This window comes from Solanum stenotomum, chromosome 12, assembly GCF_019186545.1.
Source record: "Solanum stenotomum isolate F172 chromosome 12, ASM1918654v1, whole genome shotgun sequence".
NCBI classification, from domain to species: Eukaryota; Viridiplantae; Streptophyta; class Magnoliopsida; order Solanales; family Solanaceae; genus Solanum; species Solanum stenotomum.
The window spans coordinates 3452369-3471475 of record NC_064293.1 but is presented as its reverse complement, the minus strand read 5'-3'; the positions used below and the strand labels follow the sequence as shown (position 1 = coordinate 3471475).

General features: G+C 33.6%; 1 protein-coding gene and 1 pseudogene across 1 annotated transcript; both read left to right on the top strand.

Annotated features, from left to right (window-relative positions):
- Positions 1-1578: 1578 nt before the first annotated feature.
- LOC125846995 (uncharacterized) lies at positions 1579-2570 on the top strand. The gene is made up of 2 exons (XM_049526712.1): positions 1579-1588; positions 1708-2570. Exons 1-2 carry the CDS (start codon positions 1579-1581, stop codon positions 2568-2570), a joined length of 873 nt encoding a protein of 290 aa, XP_049382669.1.
- An 8019-nt stretch (positions 2571-10589) lies between these two features.
- On the top strand, positions 10590-16460 carry LOC125846994 (SEC12-like protein 1; annotated as a pseudogene).
- The last annotated feature ends 2647 nt before the right edge of the window (positions 16461-19107 follow it).

Genomic DNA, 19107 nt, shown 5'->3' with positions numbered 1-19107 from the left:
CTGATTTGATTGAAATGCCCTTCAAGGATTTTGATGTTATTATCGGGATGGATTGTCTTTATAAATATCATGGTGGTAGATTGTAGGTCAAATCATGTGACCTTTAAAGATCCTACATTTTCACACATCGTTGTACAAGGTGAAAAATCATTGATATCTAGTATTATTTCTGCGACCTTGGCAAGAAAGCTGATACGTCAAGGTTGTAGGTCATACATTGCTCACATAGTTGATACATAGTTAAAGTCCTTGTATCAAGGACATACCTGATGTATGTGATTTTCCAGAAGTCTTCCCAGAAAACCTTCATGGATTTCCCCCGGAAAGAGAGGTTGAATTTCCAATCAAGCTTATTCCTGGATCTACCTATTTCTATCACTCCTTATAGAATGGTTCCTGCAGAATTTAGAGAATTTAAAGCTCAATAGTAAGAACTTCTTGAGAAAAGTTTTATTAGACCTAGTGTTTCTCCTTGGGGAGCCCTTGTTTTATTCGTAAAGAAGAAAGATGGCACTCTTAGGCTTTGTATTGACTATAGACAATTGAATAGAATAACAATCAAGAATAGATATCCACTACCGAGGATCGATGATTTGTTTGCCCAACTGAAGGGTGCTAAAGTATTCTCAAAGATTGATTCAAGGTCTGGATATCACCAACTGTGTGTTAGAGTGAAAGATATTCCTAAAACTACTTTTAGAACTCGTATGGTCATTATGAATTTTTGGTGATGCCATTTGGATTGACAAATGCTCCTGCAGTATTCATAGATCTAATGAATCGAGTATTCAAGCCTTATCTTGATCAGTTTGTGGTTGTTTTTATAGATGATATTTTGATATTTTCCAGAAGTAGTGAAGACCATGATAAACACCTCCAAATTATTTTGAAAAATTTGAAGAAGAAAGAACTTTATGCTAAACTTTCAAAGTGTGAATATTGGCTTGATGAAGTGACGTTTCTGGGACATGTTGTATCTGTCGAAGGCATGAAGGTGGATCCTAGTAAGATACAAGCAGATGTTGAATGGAGACCTCCCAAAAGTCCAACCGATGTAAGAAGTTTCTTAGGCTTAGCAGGATCCCAATAGTTGTTTCTATCGTAGGGAATGATCGAGTGGGTGCATGAAGCTGGTCATTGGAGATGGAAATTTTGAGAGCCCTAAGGAAGATCACATTTGCATATAGACATCTATATTTTGTATAAACCTTGGGACTTGTACATGATCTATGTGTTGTATATTTACATGAAATTTTGAGGACTAATTTGATCATGTCACCATGGGTTGTAAAATAAGTATGGCTATATGTTTTGTTCTTTTCGGGTGTGTAAACCTAAGTCTTGTAATATATTAAATTTACCACTAATTTTGAATGATGGTGTGAAGCATGAACCACCTAATTTGGGTACTCGGAAGTTGGTAATATTCTTTTTATATCATTTTTACTAGTGTGAGGACAATATATATGCATAAAAATCTTGTGAGTTATGGGCTTATATTATTTCGGAAGGGTCGCTACAAGCGCACTGCTTATAAGGTTCTCCAATCGGGTTTTTTATGGCATACTTTGTTTAAAGATGCTTCACGGTATGTTAAAAGTTGTGATTAATGCCAGAGGATAGGGTCTATTTCTAGACCACATGAGATGCCTTTGCATAACATTTTGAAGGTTTAAATATTTGATGTCTGGGGAATCGACTTCATAGGACCGTTCCCTCCATCAAATGGAAATCAATATATACTTGTGGTTGTGGACTATGTGTCCAAGCGGGTTAAGGAAGTAGCTTTGCCTACTAATTATGCGAAAGTGGTGCTGAAGTTTATGAAAAAGCATATCTTTACTCGATTTGGAACTTCTAGAGCAATAATCAGTGGTGGGGGGACACACTTCATAAATCAATTGGTGAATAATGTCTTAGCTAAATATGGAGTAAGGGATGAGGTAGCTACAACGTATCACCCTCAAACTAGTGGCCAAGTAGAAGTATCAAACCAGGAGGTGAAGCAGATTCTACAGAAAATAGTGAATGCCCAATGGAAAGATTTGGCAATGAAGCTTGATGATGCATTATGGGCGTACAGGACCACCTATAAGACACCAATAGGTACTTCTCCCTATCACTTGGTGTTTGGTAAAGTGTGTCACCTTCCAGTTGAATTTGAACATCAAGCTTACTGGGCAGTGAAAAAGTTGAATCTGGATTCGGAACTAGCCGAGAGAAAAAGGATGGGTCAGCTACATAAATTAGAGAAATTAAGACTCCATGCCTATGAAAATGCTAAGCTCTATAAGGAGAAGACTAAACGATGGAATGATAAGCATATGGTGCCCCAACTTTTTGAGCCTGGGCAAAAGGTATTATTGTTTAACTCTAGATTGCGGTTGTTTCCAGTTAAGTTGAAGCCAAAATGGAGCGGACCATTTGAGGTGGTGCGCATGACCGACCACGAAGCTGTAGAGTTATGGAATGAAGGTAACCAATCCACGTATCGTGAATGGATAGAGGGTGAAGCATTATTTCGAACAAGAGGTGGATCGAGAAGAAGAAAGTTTGGAGCTGAGCAATGAATAAGGTGAGCTGAGTCGTGCCGCGACGTTAAATCAGGCGCTACTCGGGAGGCAACCTATGACTTTGTACTCTAGAAGATATTGGCATTGTATTTTGTTTTGATAGGTTAGTCTGTTTAATTTTAGTTATAGGTTAATTCATTTATCTTAAAAGTTGTAAATTTTAATTCAAAAAAAAATAGAAAAAAAAGGAATTCGAGGCGAGAAAACAGTGGAGTTCTCGACCTCACCGCATCGCGGACTTATTTCTACAAGATGATGGCCCCAAGCGAAGATAGAAATCTCAAATCATGTTCGTGACAGCTCCATGTCGCGGATCTGTTGCTGAAATTTATGAAAGTTAGGAGGGATTAATAGTGGAGTCCGTGACCTCACCGCGTCGCAGACTTGTTTCCACTGTGCATAACTTCTCCCGTGTGACGAAGCAAAATTAACAAGGCATGTCCGTGACAGCTCTGCGTCACGGACCTGGTAGTTTTCCAAACTTTTCATTAAAAAGTTGGGTTTTACCCGGCTAATATGGTAAAAACCCAACCCCCATCCCCTTTTAATCTCCAAATTCATCCCTTAAACCCCATTTCTCTTCTAAATTTCATTGATTTTCCTTTCCCCTTCAACCCTAACTCTTTCCAAGAACAAATCCATGTCGCGAAGTGGAAATTTCTCACCAAGTTCTTCAATTTTTGTGGGTCTAAGCACGAAAGGTATGTGTCCTACTCTTTTGGTTCTTTCTCTCGGATGATTTACTAAAGGTAGGGCTAGAATTCATGTAGGTGATGGGTGAGTTATTTTAGTTTGTTTAAATTGTTGTTCTTTGTAGTTTTTTGCCTAATTATTGCTATTCATGGTGGTAAAATGTGTCGGAATTAATTTGGTTTATAATAGAAAGGAAGACTTTGTATGGGTGAATTGAAAAATTGGGTTTGGGAAGTCTTGAGTAGCAAATAGGTTATGAGGGAAACGAGTGAAGTAGAAGGATGATTATTGGTTCGAATTCTTGAGTAGAATCGAAGTAGTAAGTGTTTGTATGCTTAGAATGGGATGAGTTTTGTGAATAATATGCTGAAAATAACATTGGAAGTCTGAATACAGTGTTGATTGTGAAGTTGTGCTCGAAAATAAGTGTGGGGTGATATTTCATGATTGGGTCTCATTAACTAAAATGACAACTGTCTGATTGCAGGATAACATGTCTAGCACACAGAGGTCTGGCAAAGCGGTTGAGTTTAGCAGTCGTAAGAGAGTAAGAACGGGTACAACCATTCCCCCAACACCCACAGTCCCAAGAGGGCAGACTCAACGCTACGGGGCTAAGGCAGTCACATCTGAGGGAAAAAAGTGGTACAAATCACACACCGAAGCCAAGTACTTCTCGAATGTGATACTTGATGATGTCCAATTAGAGAGGGATTTCCCTCGCATTATGCGCCACCTACAAGAGTTGCAAATGGGATTCATTTTTCAGGATCCAACAGAGTGCAATGTTAGTATGGTGCGGGAATTATATGCAAATTGGAAACCCGATGCTCGTTCTCACTTTGTAACAGTGCGTGGCATGGAGGTCCTTCAAATACCCTCAACTATAAATCAAATATTGGGCACTGCAGATGCCCCTTCTGATGTCCTAACGGGGTTAAATATCAGCCCTCCTTATCATCAAATTCGACACACTCTATGTGGAGCACAGTCCACGGAGAAGTGAATTAGGCATGGGCACTGTGGCTATCATCAATCGTATCCTTATGGTCACATGAATCGTGAATCTAGGGTGTGGCTAAAAATTATAATGAATTGCTTCATACCAGGGTTGCATTACACTGAAGTGACGAGAGACTGCGTCTTCTTGGTCTATGCTCTGATGAAGGATGTCCCAATAAATATAGGAGCGGTGTTGAAATCGGCCATGCAAAAGGCAAGAGTATATCGAGGTTGAAGGTATGCTTTTGAGGGACTAATCACTAATTTGTGTAGGTGAGCTAGAGTTCCAGAGAAGCGTGTGGACTACACAACACCTTTGTTCTCCATACCCCTAGATGTCACAATGACAAAAGGGCCGAAGAACATGCATGGACCCACCCTCGCTACAGCAGAGCGCAACAAGAGAGATGATCTGATTACTGCACACATGTTTGGACTCGAAATGCTACGTCATGAAAATGGGTGTCATGCTTCAACTGAGGAGCAATGGATGAAATTGCATCTAGGTACCCCTTGAATGAACATGTTGAAGCATTGCTGGGACTCGGGCCTGCATTTATGGAGCCCGTATGGGATGATGTTCCAATTGATGAAGACAAGCGACGAACCATGTCGGATAGTGAATCTGATTCTGATGCAGAGGAGGGTGACCTTGTGGCTCTTGAGGGCACCGGCAGTGATCTTGACATGGTTGAATGATCAGGGAAGAACACCCGCCCTACTTTGCTTTCATTTTGATTTATGTCACACTGGGGACAGTGTTGCATTTTTAAGTGTGGGGTGGGAGTATTATATCTGTGTAAATAGTTTTGTTTTGTTTTTGCTATTTTGTTTTGCGTTCCTTGGAAGTTGTTTTTGGTTCTTTGGCCCAGGACAGTCCCGTTGAACCGTATAAAACAAAGTTTGTTTCTTAGGATTGAGTCAGTGTAGTAGTTGAGTCAAGCCGCCCTATGATAGATGGATGACAACTGTCTTAAGGGCAATTTTTGTCATTTGGGTCTGTAGGGTTGGCATTTGGCTAAGGCTGCGCAACTGCTTTGAGTTAGACTGAAGGTTGAAAATAATGGATGACTTTGTGTTGAGACATCTAGGCTCTTTTATGTGACTCTAAATGGTGTGTGCTTAAAATGAATTTGTGTCAGTGATTGGGAAGTGGTATGTAGTGATCAGTTCTGAGTTGAATGTGTGTAAGATTTGTGTATTCCTTGCTGCTAATTGATGTCCAAAATTTGTCTGGTGTGTCTGCATAGCTAAAAAGAGGATAAGGAATTGAGGAAGTGATATAGGCATTTCTTTGATAGCCTTGATTGTGCTTTCCTGTACCCACCTTGATGTATATCCTTAGTCAACCCCTTCGAGCCTTGAACTTATTCTTTGGTAGCCTAACATGAAGCTAATGTCCATTCCTTCTCTGGCCTATAAATTTGATCCAAAAGATCCTAAGAGCTTTGTGTGAACAATAGTGAAGGAAATGAAAGAATGAGTGGCAAGCCCCGGCATAAGTCTTGCTCGTAAAAAAAAATAAAATAAAATAAACTTTGATGAATGAATTTAGAATAAAAATGGTGGGAAGAAATGAATGTTAAGTGCCTTACAACAAAGGGACAAATGGTTTCAAGAAAAGGGGCATAAGAAGAAGGTGATTAAAAGAAGGTCAAAAATTGAAGTTTGTCTTGTATTAAAGTGCTTGGGAATGTAGTCACTATTCATATCCAAAAATAGTTCCAACCCATCCCCTAGCCTACATTACAACCCTTAAAAGACCTAATTGATCTTGAACTTCCTTATTCTTGAAAGTAGTGATGCAGTACACTAAGGGCAAGCCTATGGTTCGTTGGTTGTTGCATGAGAATTCTTTTGAGAGCGTGAGCGAAATTTGCTACCCACACCCATTCGTGCTTTGTGTGTGAATTTCTATGTTTGAGTAAATTAGGGTGTTCATTTGTGGTGAGGGCACATGTTTAATGAGGTCTGGTAGCTGTTATATAACTGTGGATCCAAATGTTGTGCATAAGTTTGCTGCATTATAAGAGTCTATTCTTAAGGCTAGATTGTTTTTCTTGAGTTGTCCTAATGAATGCAAAATGTGTGTCGTGATGTTGTTAAGCTATGGTAGTTGTTGTGGCCAAAGCCAGAATGCCTTTAGAGGGAAGTGTAGTAGAGTAGTTGTGTGTTTAAAATTGTAGACGTGTTCGAGGACGAACAAAGCTTTAAGTGTGGGGTGGTGATCTTAGGCGTATTTATGCGCCTAATAACAAATTTATCACATATATATAGATAAGTTTGAGAGCAATTTCTTAGTCAGAACTGAAATTTTAGAGTGTATTGATGGTGTTTCCTCTAACCAATATGATTAGATGTTTCAGGGTGAAAAGCAAAGAAGAAGGAGCTGAAAAGGGCACATGGACAAAGGTCGGAAAATAGAAGACGAAGTTGCTGAGGAGAATGGCCAAGAAGTTGGAAAATACACTAGGAGGGAGCAACTCCGCATCACAGAGCTGAAACCTACATGCAGAAAATGAATTCTACTTAATAGTGGAGTGTGTGTCAGTAGCGCGTTGCGGAGAGGATCCTTTTGTGCACAAATTACTGCGAGGGAACAGGTCCGCGACGCGAACCTCGACGCAAGAATTTTGTCATGTGTTTTATTTCAGACTATAAATAGCCCAGCTGTGTTACTTTATCATTATCCAGTTTTTTGTAAAACAAGAGAACTGCGATTTGGGCGATTTTGCTTACACTACCTAGGGCTTTTCTTCTACTCCTTTATTTTGGTAAACCCTTTTATGATCCATAAGCATTATTTGATGAAGCTTTGTTCTATGAGTAGCTAAATTTCCTTATTCTAGGGTTGTAGCTACGATTAATGCTGTAATAATATTTGTTTCTAGTATGAGATGGGTTTTCTTGTGATTTATGCTTACATTATTGTTTAACTATTTTAATGACTGATCAACATTAAAATAAACTCATTGTCCACTCTTGAATTCAGAAGATGAATAGAGGGATAGACCAAAGAATGTGAGAAGCGTGTTCATTCTAGGGTAAAGTTTAGAATGTTTCGTATATAGGATAGTCTTATACATGTATATTGCGCTTGATTAATATGCAAGATGATAGCTTAATGCTCCGCTATTGGTTCATGCCTATCCCCGCTCAATGATGAAGTTAGGCTGTCAATGGTGGTAGGCGATTAAAGGTCGGGAGATCATGATCCATAAAATAAACCTTCTAAATTCATAATGAGGTTAACCTGTCGAATGCTAGGATGAATTAATATTATGCTTGAAATCGGTATATGCTACAACCCTGGAATATTTTCCCAAATTATGAAATTCCCTTGTTTGAAACTGTTTAATTGTAGTAATTAATTTTGGAGATTGTTCACCTTAGTAGTTACAAACAAATTCTTGAAATTGTCTGTCACATAAGTAAATTTATTTTAGACACAATAAAATTATTATTTGTTGATTTGAAGTCATTTGGGTTCGATAATCCGGCTCGAAAGAGTCGTTGTACTACTTGAGTGACCACGTGCACTTGCGTGTGCTTTTGGACGCAACTGCCATGTCATATTTGTATATCTTGTGATACTCTTTACGCATCATATTTGTATATCTTATTATGCTCTTTATAAACAAATTCTATCCATTCAACACAAGTAAAAATGAAAGAAAACTACAATATTAGTTTTTCTAACCTTAGTTTATCTAATCTATGAGACTTAAACACATGACCTATAATTAATAGGCCCTAATTAATAATGAATGAGTATTTACCACTTTACTACAATCTTTATTGGTCTATCTATATGTTTTGTTTTATACCAAACACAAAATTTTTTTTTATTTTCTCAATTTTAGAGAAGGGAGTAATATAACTTTGAAGGGAAATTGAGAAGCCCTTTAATAGGGGAAATAAATAAGCATCTGAAAGAGGAAAAGAGACACGAATAAAGAATCAAGTTATTGATGAAACTTCCTACGATATTATATACGCTTTGAAAATTTTCAATAAATTTTGTTTAAATTTTATAAAACTGGATAACTTTTATTTAAATTTATATTATTATTCTAAACTTCATCAAGTTTGATATATACTAAATTATTCTATACTTTAGAATGAGGTATAATTTCCCCCTTTTTAGGGTGTAAGTTTTTGTTCTTTATTCACTTACATTTATCTTCTTAATTAAAAAGCTCAATGATGTTACATTTAAGATTAATTTAACCAAAACCTACTCCATTTGTCTCAAAATATTACTCTTTATGTCCATATTAACTGATCAATTTCCTTTTTACCCGCATATTGAGAAATCATAAATAAGAAGATAATTTTATTAATTTACCCCTTGAAATTTTTTTGGGATTTTACAAACAAATGTGAACACTATCAAAAAGAATTAATTGTAATGGTAATACAGGAAAAATTTTATTCAATTTTTTCTTGATTTAGTAAGGTGGACAACTAATATGAAACAACTATTTTTAGTAAGATGATATTACTAGATTTTAACTAATATTATTCTTTATAATTTTGAAAATTAAAAATTTGCAAACATAGACAACACTTTTAGAACTTGTTGGGCTGTCCATTAATGTCCTCATTCACTTTGGCCCACTTTTTTTTTTTTTTTTTTTTTAAAAAAAAGATCAAGAATAAAGGGGCAAAGTGCACATATATCAATTTTGGTATCACCATTTAACTTGTACTTATTATTTTTTTAAAATAGAAATGGTAATTTTGATCCTCAAAGTTATTATCTTTTTGTGAATTCGGTTTTTGTGTTATATGACTTAGCACATTCGATTTCTAATAAATTAAAATGTGTTATTTTAGTCCCTTAACTAATGCATGTTACAAAAAATTTTATTTAGAATATCGAATATTTAACAGACTCTACACAAGGGAGAGTTAGAGATAAAAGAATGTAATACCATATTGTGATTTGTTAAATAGAGACGTATTGAAGTGAAATGGAGGCGAGGGTGTTTGGTATGGAGGAAAATATTCTTTCTAGGGAGAATATTTTCATTCATACCAAATACATACCTCCAAAAAGAGTGTATAATATAGTATGAAACTTTTGAATACATACTTTATCTTATTATTTGAGTTAACGATCAAAATCATGTTGAAACTATCATGTTCTTAAGAGTTTCACATCTCAATTATCAATATTGTCATTTTTTATATGGACTATTATAATATATACATTAAAACACATCTTAGCATTACCTATGTCATAAACTATGATTTATTTCCTTTTTCTATTTTAACTGTCATTATTTATTCAACTAGATGTGTTTTAATACATATATACGTGATAATTCATGTAGAAAAACGAAATAATTAATAATCAAAATGTGAAACTTTTAAAAAAAAATGATAGATCACGTGTGTTTAATTTTTGACTCTTTTTTTTTCCTTTTCTGAGAGACGTGTTGAAGATATCCCTAAACTTGATGAAAATTATTAGTTTCGTCCCCAAACTATTGACAGACTCAAAAACATCCACCCTCTACTTGACTAACTAAACTTGCATACACCCCAATCTTCCACATGACATAAGAAACAATCTCAAACCCTTGTAGAAGCATGTGTTAATAATAAGCCAAAAGAAGTGTTGAAAGTACTTTTAAACTTTATGAAAATTTAGGTGTGCATTTCAGTCATTTTATAAGATCAAGTTGTATTTAAATTCAATTAGTCAAGTAAAAATGTATTTTTAAAACTGTCATTAATTCAAGAATGAAAGTACTCCATCCGTCCACTTTTATTTATCATGTATTTGATTAATTTTCAAAGTTAAATTATATTACATTAATTTGATATTCTTAACAAAAATTTAGATATTCAAAACTATATGAAAAGTATTATAAGTTGCATTTTTTTATATTAATATGATGAAAAAATGCATCATTAATGTTAGTCAAAGTTTTTATAGTTTGACTCTAAAAAAAGAAATTATAACAATTAAAAATGGACTGAGATAGTATTAAATTCAATCGAATTTAAAGGTGTTTTCCATTTTTATTTTTTTTTGGATTTTCCTCTTGTTAAATTAGTCAAAACAAGTAATTTATTTTTTGCCAGAACTATAAACAGATGTGCAAAATTTATTATAATTTGCTAATTCCAAAGTATTCGCACATAATTACTACTCCTAATTTGGAATATCCTAAAATCTGTTGACTATATTTAATTTTGGCCCCCACCATATATCCTTATATATTGTCACACTTCATATTAAAACAAAAAACAAAAAAATAAAAATAAAAATAATTCTATAAATTACAATTTTCACTGAAACTCAAAAACCTCAACTTTTTTCCGCCATTGTTGTTACCTTGAGGTTTTTGTGTTTTGTACAGTTTTGGAAGATTAGAAAAATGGACGGTAGTGATGTATCTGTGGAAGGGAAAGTGACGTGTGCATCGTGGATCAAACGGTCGAAAAATGCGCATCTGGTGGTGATTCAAAAGTCGGCCGGAACTTGTTCTTCATTCGAAATTTTTTCCTTTAATTCCGAGAATACTTCTCTTTCTTCTTCTCCCAAGGTACCCTTTTCTTGTTTTCATTAAATAATTTTTGAATTTGTTGTTTTTAGTATAAATAGATGAGTTTTTTAGTTGTGGGGTGCTGCATTTTCTATGATTTCTGTGATTTTTTGCTGATTGTGGGTTTTGGTTATTAGGCGACGTATTTGTTCGAGGAAGGTGGAGAGCCAGTGAGGATTGCGGTACATCCAAATGGGGATGAATTTGTGTGCTCTACCACTATTGGTTGCAAGTAATTATTTAAACCCTTTTCAATTTTAATTCTTAGTTATTCCGGTAGTTGGGTTTTTACTGTTTTTGTTGTGAAAAAGATTTGATATTTTTGGTAGTTGGTAGTTTGTTAAGCAAGATATGAATGAGTTTAATGCCTTGTGATTCCAAATTGTTGATTTTGGCTTTGTTTGTATATTGATAGAAGATTATTAATGCATGATTTTGTTGTTGTGATAGTGATTGTGTTACTACGCGATTGGTAAACAAGACGAGTACTGTTGGTCGATGAGTATTATTATGATATGTTTTCATGTAGAAACCTTGTGAGTTTGTTTTCTTGACCTAAAAAGTGTTGGTCAGCTCTGTTAAGTATTCCCTGTGTAAGTAATTAATTAGTCCAGAGGGAATCCGGATCTTGAGTGAACCTCAAGGTCATGCCAGCCTGAAGTTAATTTTTTCTTATGGACAACCCCTTTTTAAGACCTAATCTAGGCATTAGCCATTTAAAAAGATGGATTTAGGTTTCGGAGGTAGATCAAAAACCTCAGTGAAGGTCACTGAACATGAGCATGTTATGTGATAGGGGAAGATTATAATTTGGCATCATTAGTATATGTTGGTAAGAACATCTCGGGACCTGATTTCTAGTGATACGAGTAATAATGGTTGGACGATCCTAAATGTTGCATTCATGATTTTTCATCTATTGATAAAATAAAAAAATTCCATTATGTATATATTTTCNGGGACCTGATTTCTAGTGATACGAGTAGCAATGGTTGGACGATCCTAAATGTTGCATTCATGATTTTTCATCTATTGATAAAATAAAAAAATTCCATTATGTATATATTTTCATAAAAATTCAACACAGTACTATCTTCCTGTGTGGACATGTGTCTTTGCAACTTTCAATTGTGCTGACCCGCTTTTGAAGCAAAGGTTATTCAGGTCCAAGTCTTGTTTTGGCTGATAGTTACCTTTTCACATTACTGATTAAGTTTGTTACCCAACAAAGGACCATACAGTTGACTAGTCTGAGTTTTTAATATGATTATTGTCTTGCTTTTTATTTATTTCTTAGCCTGGGAAGTCGATTTATTGTTTGTTGTTTCCTGCAGGTTGTTTGAGTTATATGGTCATGAATATAATATAAAATTTGTGTGCAAGGAGTTTCCTCTCCAAGATATTGGTCCACAAAAATGCATGGCCTTTAGTGTTGATGGCTCCAAATTAGCCACAGGTGGAGTTGTAAGCAATTTTGTGAAAAATTATGTCTCCTATATGTCATGAGGATATTGCCTTGTTGTCCTGACTTTGTATTACTTTGAATCTTAAAGTATGGACATTTTAGACTTTTTGAGTGGCCAACTATGCGCATTATTGTGGATGAACCTAAAGCTCACAAGTCTTTCACAGACATGGATTTCAGGTATAGTTAGCTTTACTCAGATTTTATAGTTGTACATAATCCTCCGTTATTTATGTGAAAATTTACCTGATATGAGCTCTGGGGACCTATAATCTTCAGTGTCTGTGCACTTGCGTTGATTAGTGATACATCTTGTTCTCTTACTTTTCTCACACTTTGTGCTGAAAACGTTGATTATATTCTAAAGAAATTAAGTGATGGAAAAATGAAGTGAAGGATCTTAGTCTTGTGTCTTTTAACAATTCTGATGTAGATTTTTCACTTTAAAGATTAGAATGAAGTGGTTTTTTCATCCAATTATAGTCCCATGTGGATTTTATCTTTTTGGTTCATCTGTTACGCATCACACCAGGTTGTCAAATTGTTGTTATTTCTTTGTGTGATCTTATTTGAGTGTTTAAAGTAGTTTGCTCTCATGTGGAATTGAAAGTGAATAAGGAGACAAACGGTGACCTAATTTGCAGGGTTATATCTTGAAGGTGAATATTATGGGATGTAAAGCTACATTAATTGAATTTGGATACAAAATTATACTTTATCCATTGGCAACATTTTAGAAGTGTGAAATGTCATAGAAGAACTAAACATGTTGATATTTCAAGAACGATACATTCCCGATCAAGAAACCCTAATATATGCATTCATGCTATACTCTTTGAGTTTTGAAGTGTGAATCTGATTATTGAATATGATCATGAAATCTTCCTAGAAAAAAAGTTTCAAAAGATTTAAGAGTCTTGAATTTACTATGCCTTTTATTGTAGTTACAAAAATGATACTTAATCCATGGATTATGGAATCTTAAGAATTATTGTTTCTATGATTTTCTTGATCAAGATTTTAATGTCTTTTCCTATTTTTATATATATACAGCTTAGATTCAGAGTTCTTAGCTTCCACGTCCACAGATCGTGCCGCCAGAATATGGAACACATAGGGACGGTGTTCCAGTAACTTTGTCACGAAATGCACTAAGTTCTGAATAATATGGCGTCTTACCTATTAGACAATTGGCTATCCATTTTTATGTTGATGTTATAATATCTTGTCTTCCACATTGCAGGATGAGAATATTGAGCTTTGCAGGTTCTCTAAAGATGGGACAAAACTGTTTTTGTTCACTACTGTTCAGAAAGGTATTCTAAAGTCTGGCTTTAGTTAATGATGTTATTAAATTGAGATTGTGGAATTTTTCTTATTGAAAACATTGTGTAACTATCCAAACTTGGTTCAATAAAACAGGCAATAAGACATTGATTGTGGTTTGGGACATCAGTACATGGAAGAAAATTGGACATAAAAGCATGTTTAATAAAGCCAACTTCCAATATGACAATTAGTTTGGATGGAAAATATCTCGCATTGTAAGATCTTTATCCTTTTGTGTCTTCTAGTAATGTTGAATTTCAACTACCATCATCTTCATTTTGATGAATGTATCCCCTCCCATACATGGCTTTTGGTGTTATACAGCTAGGGGTGGCAATGGGGCGGGGGATTGAACCTTTAACCCACATAATTTTCAACTCGCCTTTTCCCGCTGAAGATTTTTTTTTCCATTTTGTTATATTTAGGTAATACAAAATTATTGTCATGTAATAGGTAGTATTATTTATTTTAGCTTCTCAAATTAGATTCACTTGCCTTTTTTTTCCTTCAGTAACCACAACACAAAACATACTATGACCGAAGTTTCAGGAACAGACCTTTTCTTTATGGGGATCCTATTACCCCTTTGAACTATTTTAAAGTGTTATAAATACACCCTTCGGTGTTGAGATGGTACAATGAGTGTGCTCACTCACTCGGAGGCATGCTAAAATATGATTACTTTGGACACTTAATTAATTAACATTAAAACTTAAGTTGATATCTTTTTAATTATTTTCCTTTCTTTCTTTGTGAAATAGAGTCAAATTCTTTTTTTTTTTTTCATTTTCTAGGACTAAAATTGATTTTTTCACATGCTCACCACGTACAGAAGTCGCCGATGAATTTTTTCCGACGTTTTCCCATCCATTTATTCTACTAAATCAACTTCCTCTTTCTCACACACATACTCCATTAAGGGAAAACCCTCTCCCCACCGGAAAAAAGTGGAATCCTTCTTATGACGTTTAAGGGTGTGTTTATTACACTTTGAAATAGTTCAGGGTGCTAAAATAGTATAAAGGGTGGTAATAGGGTAAAGATAAAGTGTCCCTAGAACTTCAGTCTTAGTTCAGTATAGTACTTATGCATTTTCCCTCATTAAAAGCTGATAGAAATGATGTAGATGGTGAAGGATTACTACCAATTAGTTTAGAAGAGCTGCTCTTTGAAACAGCGTGTGGTTTTTTTTTATCACTGAGAAAATTTAAATTTTAGTAACTAAACTATAAAAGGAAAGCATATAGTTATTTACTTCTTTTCCATTTTGTTCTCGTTTTGACTTGACTGTACATTTATGTGCTCATTTCTGAACCCAACAAATCAGAAACAAAAAGAAACATAAAACATAAAAAAGAAGTAAAGAATAAGTTTCAGATCAAAATTTAATGATGAGGAACAATATTTTTAAATCAAAATTTCAGACTAAGAAGAATTCCAAAATATCTATGATATCCAGAATTTATATCTTGAAAATTTGTTTGCTTATGTCATCCCTCAGAACATCAACTTCAGACACCTAGTTGTATCTTATCTCAACCCCCCCCCCCCTTTAAATTTTAAACAGATTTGTTCCAACAACCCCCCGCATCCACATAAGTTGTAACCTTCTCCATTCCACATAGGCTTTAACAGCACCATCCCATTTGCATTCCTATCTGCTGCGGCGTTTAGTTTCCTGATGCATTGATCTGAAACTATGCTTGTCATCTAAATGCAGGGGAAGCAAAGATGGTGATGCCTGTGTTATTGATGTGACGATCTCCTCTTTGCACAAGAGGTTGCACTTGGGTACTAATATTACTTCTTTGGAGTTTTGTCCTAGTGAAAGGTATGTGCAATTCTAGCTATATAATTTTCTATGAAGTATTGACTCTCTGTCATTCATCTTATGTTCTGAAGCCTATGCCTTCTCTTTTAGAAGACATGTTTTTCATGGAATTCTAAACAATGCTAGCCTTCTCTTTTTTCTCCACAAGATATGTATGGAGAGATATAAGAGGAATTTGTAGTAGATGTAACTCGCGACTAAACGGTCAAAAGGAAAGCTTTTGTGATGGTCTTGTACATAGTACATACGACCTTAGTGATGCTAAGAACCTTTCATGAATACCTTTACTGTATGAACTACTTTTGCATGCACCAGTCACAACAACTGATTATTGAAGAAGACAAAATAACTTTGACTAAAAACCAATTTGGCGGCGTCATCTTTGGCTGCAAAATGTACACCATGAATGAGTGTATACTAAATTAGCTATTTGGTTAGTTATTTCATTGCTAAGGCATATATATATATATATATATATATATATATATATATGGTTTACTAAATAGCTTTAAATGTCTTTTTGCCTGTTATATGTGAGCTATGTTTTGTTTAACTTCCCCTTTATAGTGTAGGTTTGCTTGCTCCACATTTTTCATATGTGAAGAACATAAATCCAGCTTATTGTTGTTTTTGTTCAACTACAACAATCGGGAACTTTATGGTATCTATGAAGTTGCAAGCTCGGAAAAAATGAATATCAATCCATATGGTTGCACGATTTTGGAAGAACTGAATTTTTTGCATAGGTTTTATGTCATGTTTTCTTCATATTTGGTTGTGTTGATGTTTTCCTTTATATGTTTTCGTAAATGAAGGTTCAGATACGTCCACGTCTGCACTATAAACCATTGGCAGGAACTCTGTTTAAGCCTATAATCCAGGATAACTATTACAATGATCAACATCATTTCATGTTTGAGCTAGATCGTGTTCAAGCGGCTAATTTGATCTCCAAGTTCTCTTCTTGTGTATTGACACTAGAAAATTGGAGTCAATACACAATATGAGAACTTGGAGATTAGATTAGCCGCTTGAATACGATCTAGCTCAAACATGAAATGATATTGATCATTGTAATAGTTATCCTGAATTATAGGCTTAAACAATGTTTCCGCCAATGGTTTGTAGTGCAGACATGGAAATTTATGAACCTTCATATATAAACAAGAGAAAGCATAAAAAGAAAAGCATCAACACAACCAAATAAATCACATATGAAGAAAACATGACATAAAACCTATGTAGGATATTCAGTTCTTCCAGAATCGTTAACGTCCAACCATATGGACTGATATTCATTTTACCTGAGCTTGTAGCTTCATAGATACCATGAAGCTTCCGATTGATGTAGTTGAACAAAAACAACGGTACACCTGGATCTATGTTCTTCACATATGAAAAATGTAGAACAGACAAACCTACGCAAAAAAGGGAAAGTACAACAAAATTCAACTCATATATAATAGACAAAAGGACATCTAAAACTACTTAGTAAATTATATATATATGCCTTAGCAACGAAATAACTAACCAAATAGCTAATTTAGTATACACTCATTCATAGTGTACATTTTCCAGCCAAAGATTACGCCGCCAAGTTGTTATTGTTCTACGTATTAGGTGCTAGGTCTCTGTGATACCTGGTGACATGATTTGCTCACTGATTGCATTTCTTATGAATTACGCCTTTTGAGAATTGCAATTGTGATTGATATGGATTTAACATGTTAACTGGTTCATTATCATATTCATTAGAATGTTTGAAAAATGTGGATCAATTGAATTTTGTTGAAAATTTGTTATATGGACAAGTCCCAGAAGTGATGTGTTCACTAAGAAATAGTGAATTTTACTTCTGTCTTATAATTGTTTTACAAAAGTAGGGCCATTGTGAAGGGAATTGATGAAAAATGAAGTTCTTAATGTTGAAAAAATTGCGTTATTGGTCTTCCTAATAAGTGATCTATACTGAAGTGTGTAATATTTAGGATGCAAATTAGAAATAAAGGGCGAGAAATTTATTGTTATAAGACATGAAGAGGGGAGAGAATTGAGGAGTGAATGAAATGAAGAATGAGTTAGTGTCTATTTATTTGTGTCATAGACTTGGTTCTAGAAAAATCTTATAATTTATAGTTTCTCGAATAATCATGTAACTTACGGAGGAAAATTAGCCACTTGAAAAAATATTTTGACAAATTTAAAAATAGAATTTATAGAATTATAAATTGAAATATATATGAAGTGACCATATTATCCTTGATCGTCCTCAACCTCATATTTCTATATAATAGAAAAATACCAAATTTTGTGCCGGCAACTTTAAATTTAAATCAAACTTACATTAGTTCACTATTCAGATTAATATGTTTAAAATCAACTAAAAGTAACAATTTGATTATATATTTTAATGAAGAACAACTCTTTTATAATCTAGTAAACATTTTTAGTTTACTTTAAATGCAAATATACCATCCTATTCATTTTACTTGTAAAGTTATTTTTTAACATCTTTTAAAACATATTTTTTTAATATTGAAACTAATTTTATTTATTCTTTAATTTCAATCTAATATATATTATTAATTTATCACACTTATTTCTTTTCAGGTATATTAATTAGAGCCAAAATAAAAGTGAAAGTAATTAATTATATTTTTATAATGAATTTTTATATTAAAGTAGGCATTTTTATTAAGTATAATGAATAGAAAAAATATTAAAAATTAAATTGAAGTAATAGTAAAACAGAGTAATGAGTAGATATCACAATAACTTATAAAAAAGTGAAGTAATAACAAAAAGTTAACAGTAACAACAATAACTAAAGATATTTCTAGAACTATTTAGTTTTCTTGTCATCATTCTTGGTAGATTTTTGTTTGCGTGAAGTTACTTTTTTACCCTTGATCATCATTCACTTAATATATAGAAAGATGTTTCGTAAATTATTTATTTTTCTTACTATCTCTCTTAATAGATTTTTGTTATAATAAAATTACATTTTTATTCTTGGTTGTCTTAAATGAAAATATATCATCCTATTCATTTTTATTTGTAAAATTACTTTTTAACATCTTTTTCTTTAATTTTAATCTAATATATATTATTAATTTTTATCACACTTGTTTCTTTTCAAGTATATTAATTAGAGCCAAAATAAAGGTGAAAACAATTAATTCATAATGAATTTTTATATTAAAGTGGACATTTTTATAAGAATAATTAATAGAAAAAAATATTAAGAATTAAATTAAAGTAATAGTAAAATAGAGTAATGAATATATATTACAATAATGCACAAAAGAAAAGAAAGTGAAGTAATAACAAAATAAGTTAATGGTAATAACCATAACAAAAGATATTTCTAGGACTATTTAATTTTCTTGTATCATTTTGGGTAGATTTTTGTTAGCGTGAAATTACATTTTTACCTTTTAATCATAATGCACTTCATACATAGAAAGATGTTTCTAGAATTATTTACTATATTTCTTAATAGATTTTTGTTAGAATGAAATTACATTTTTACCCTTGGTCGTCCTACCACTTACTCATTTATATATACTAGATGAGTGTCGCCCGTGCTAAAGAAAGGGCCAAACATTTTGAGCCAAGTAATATTAATATTTTGCACCAGCAATGGTACTGTCA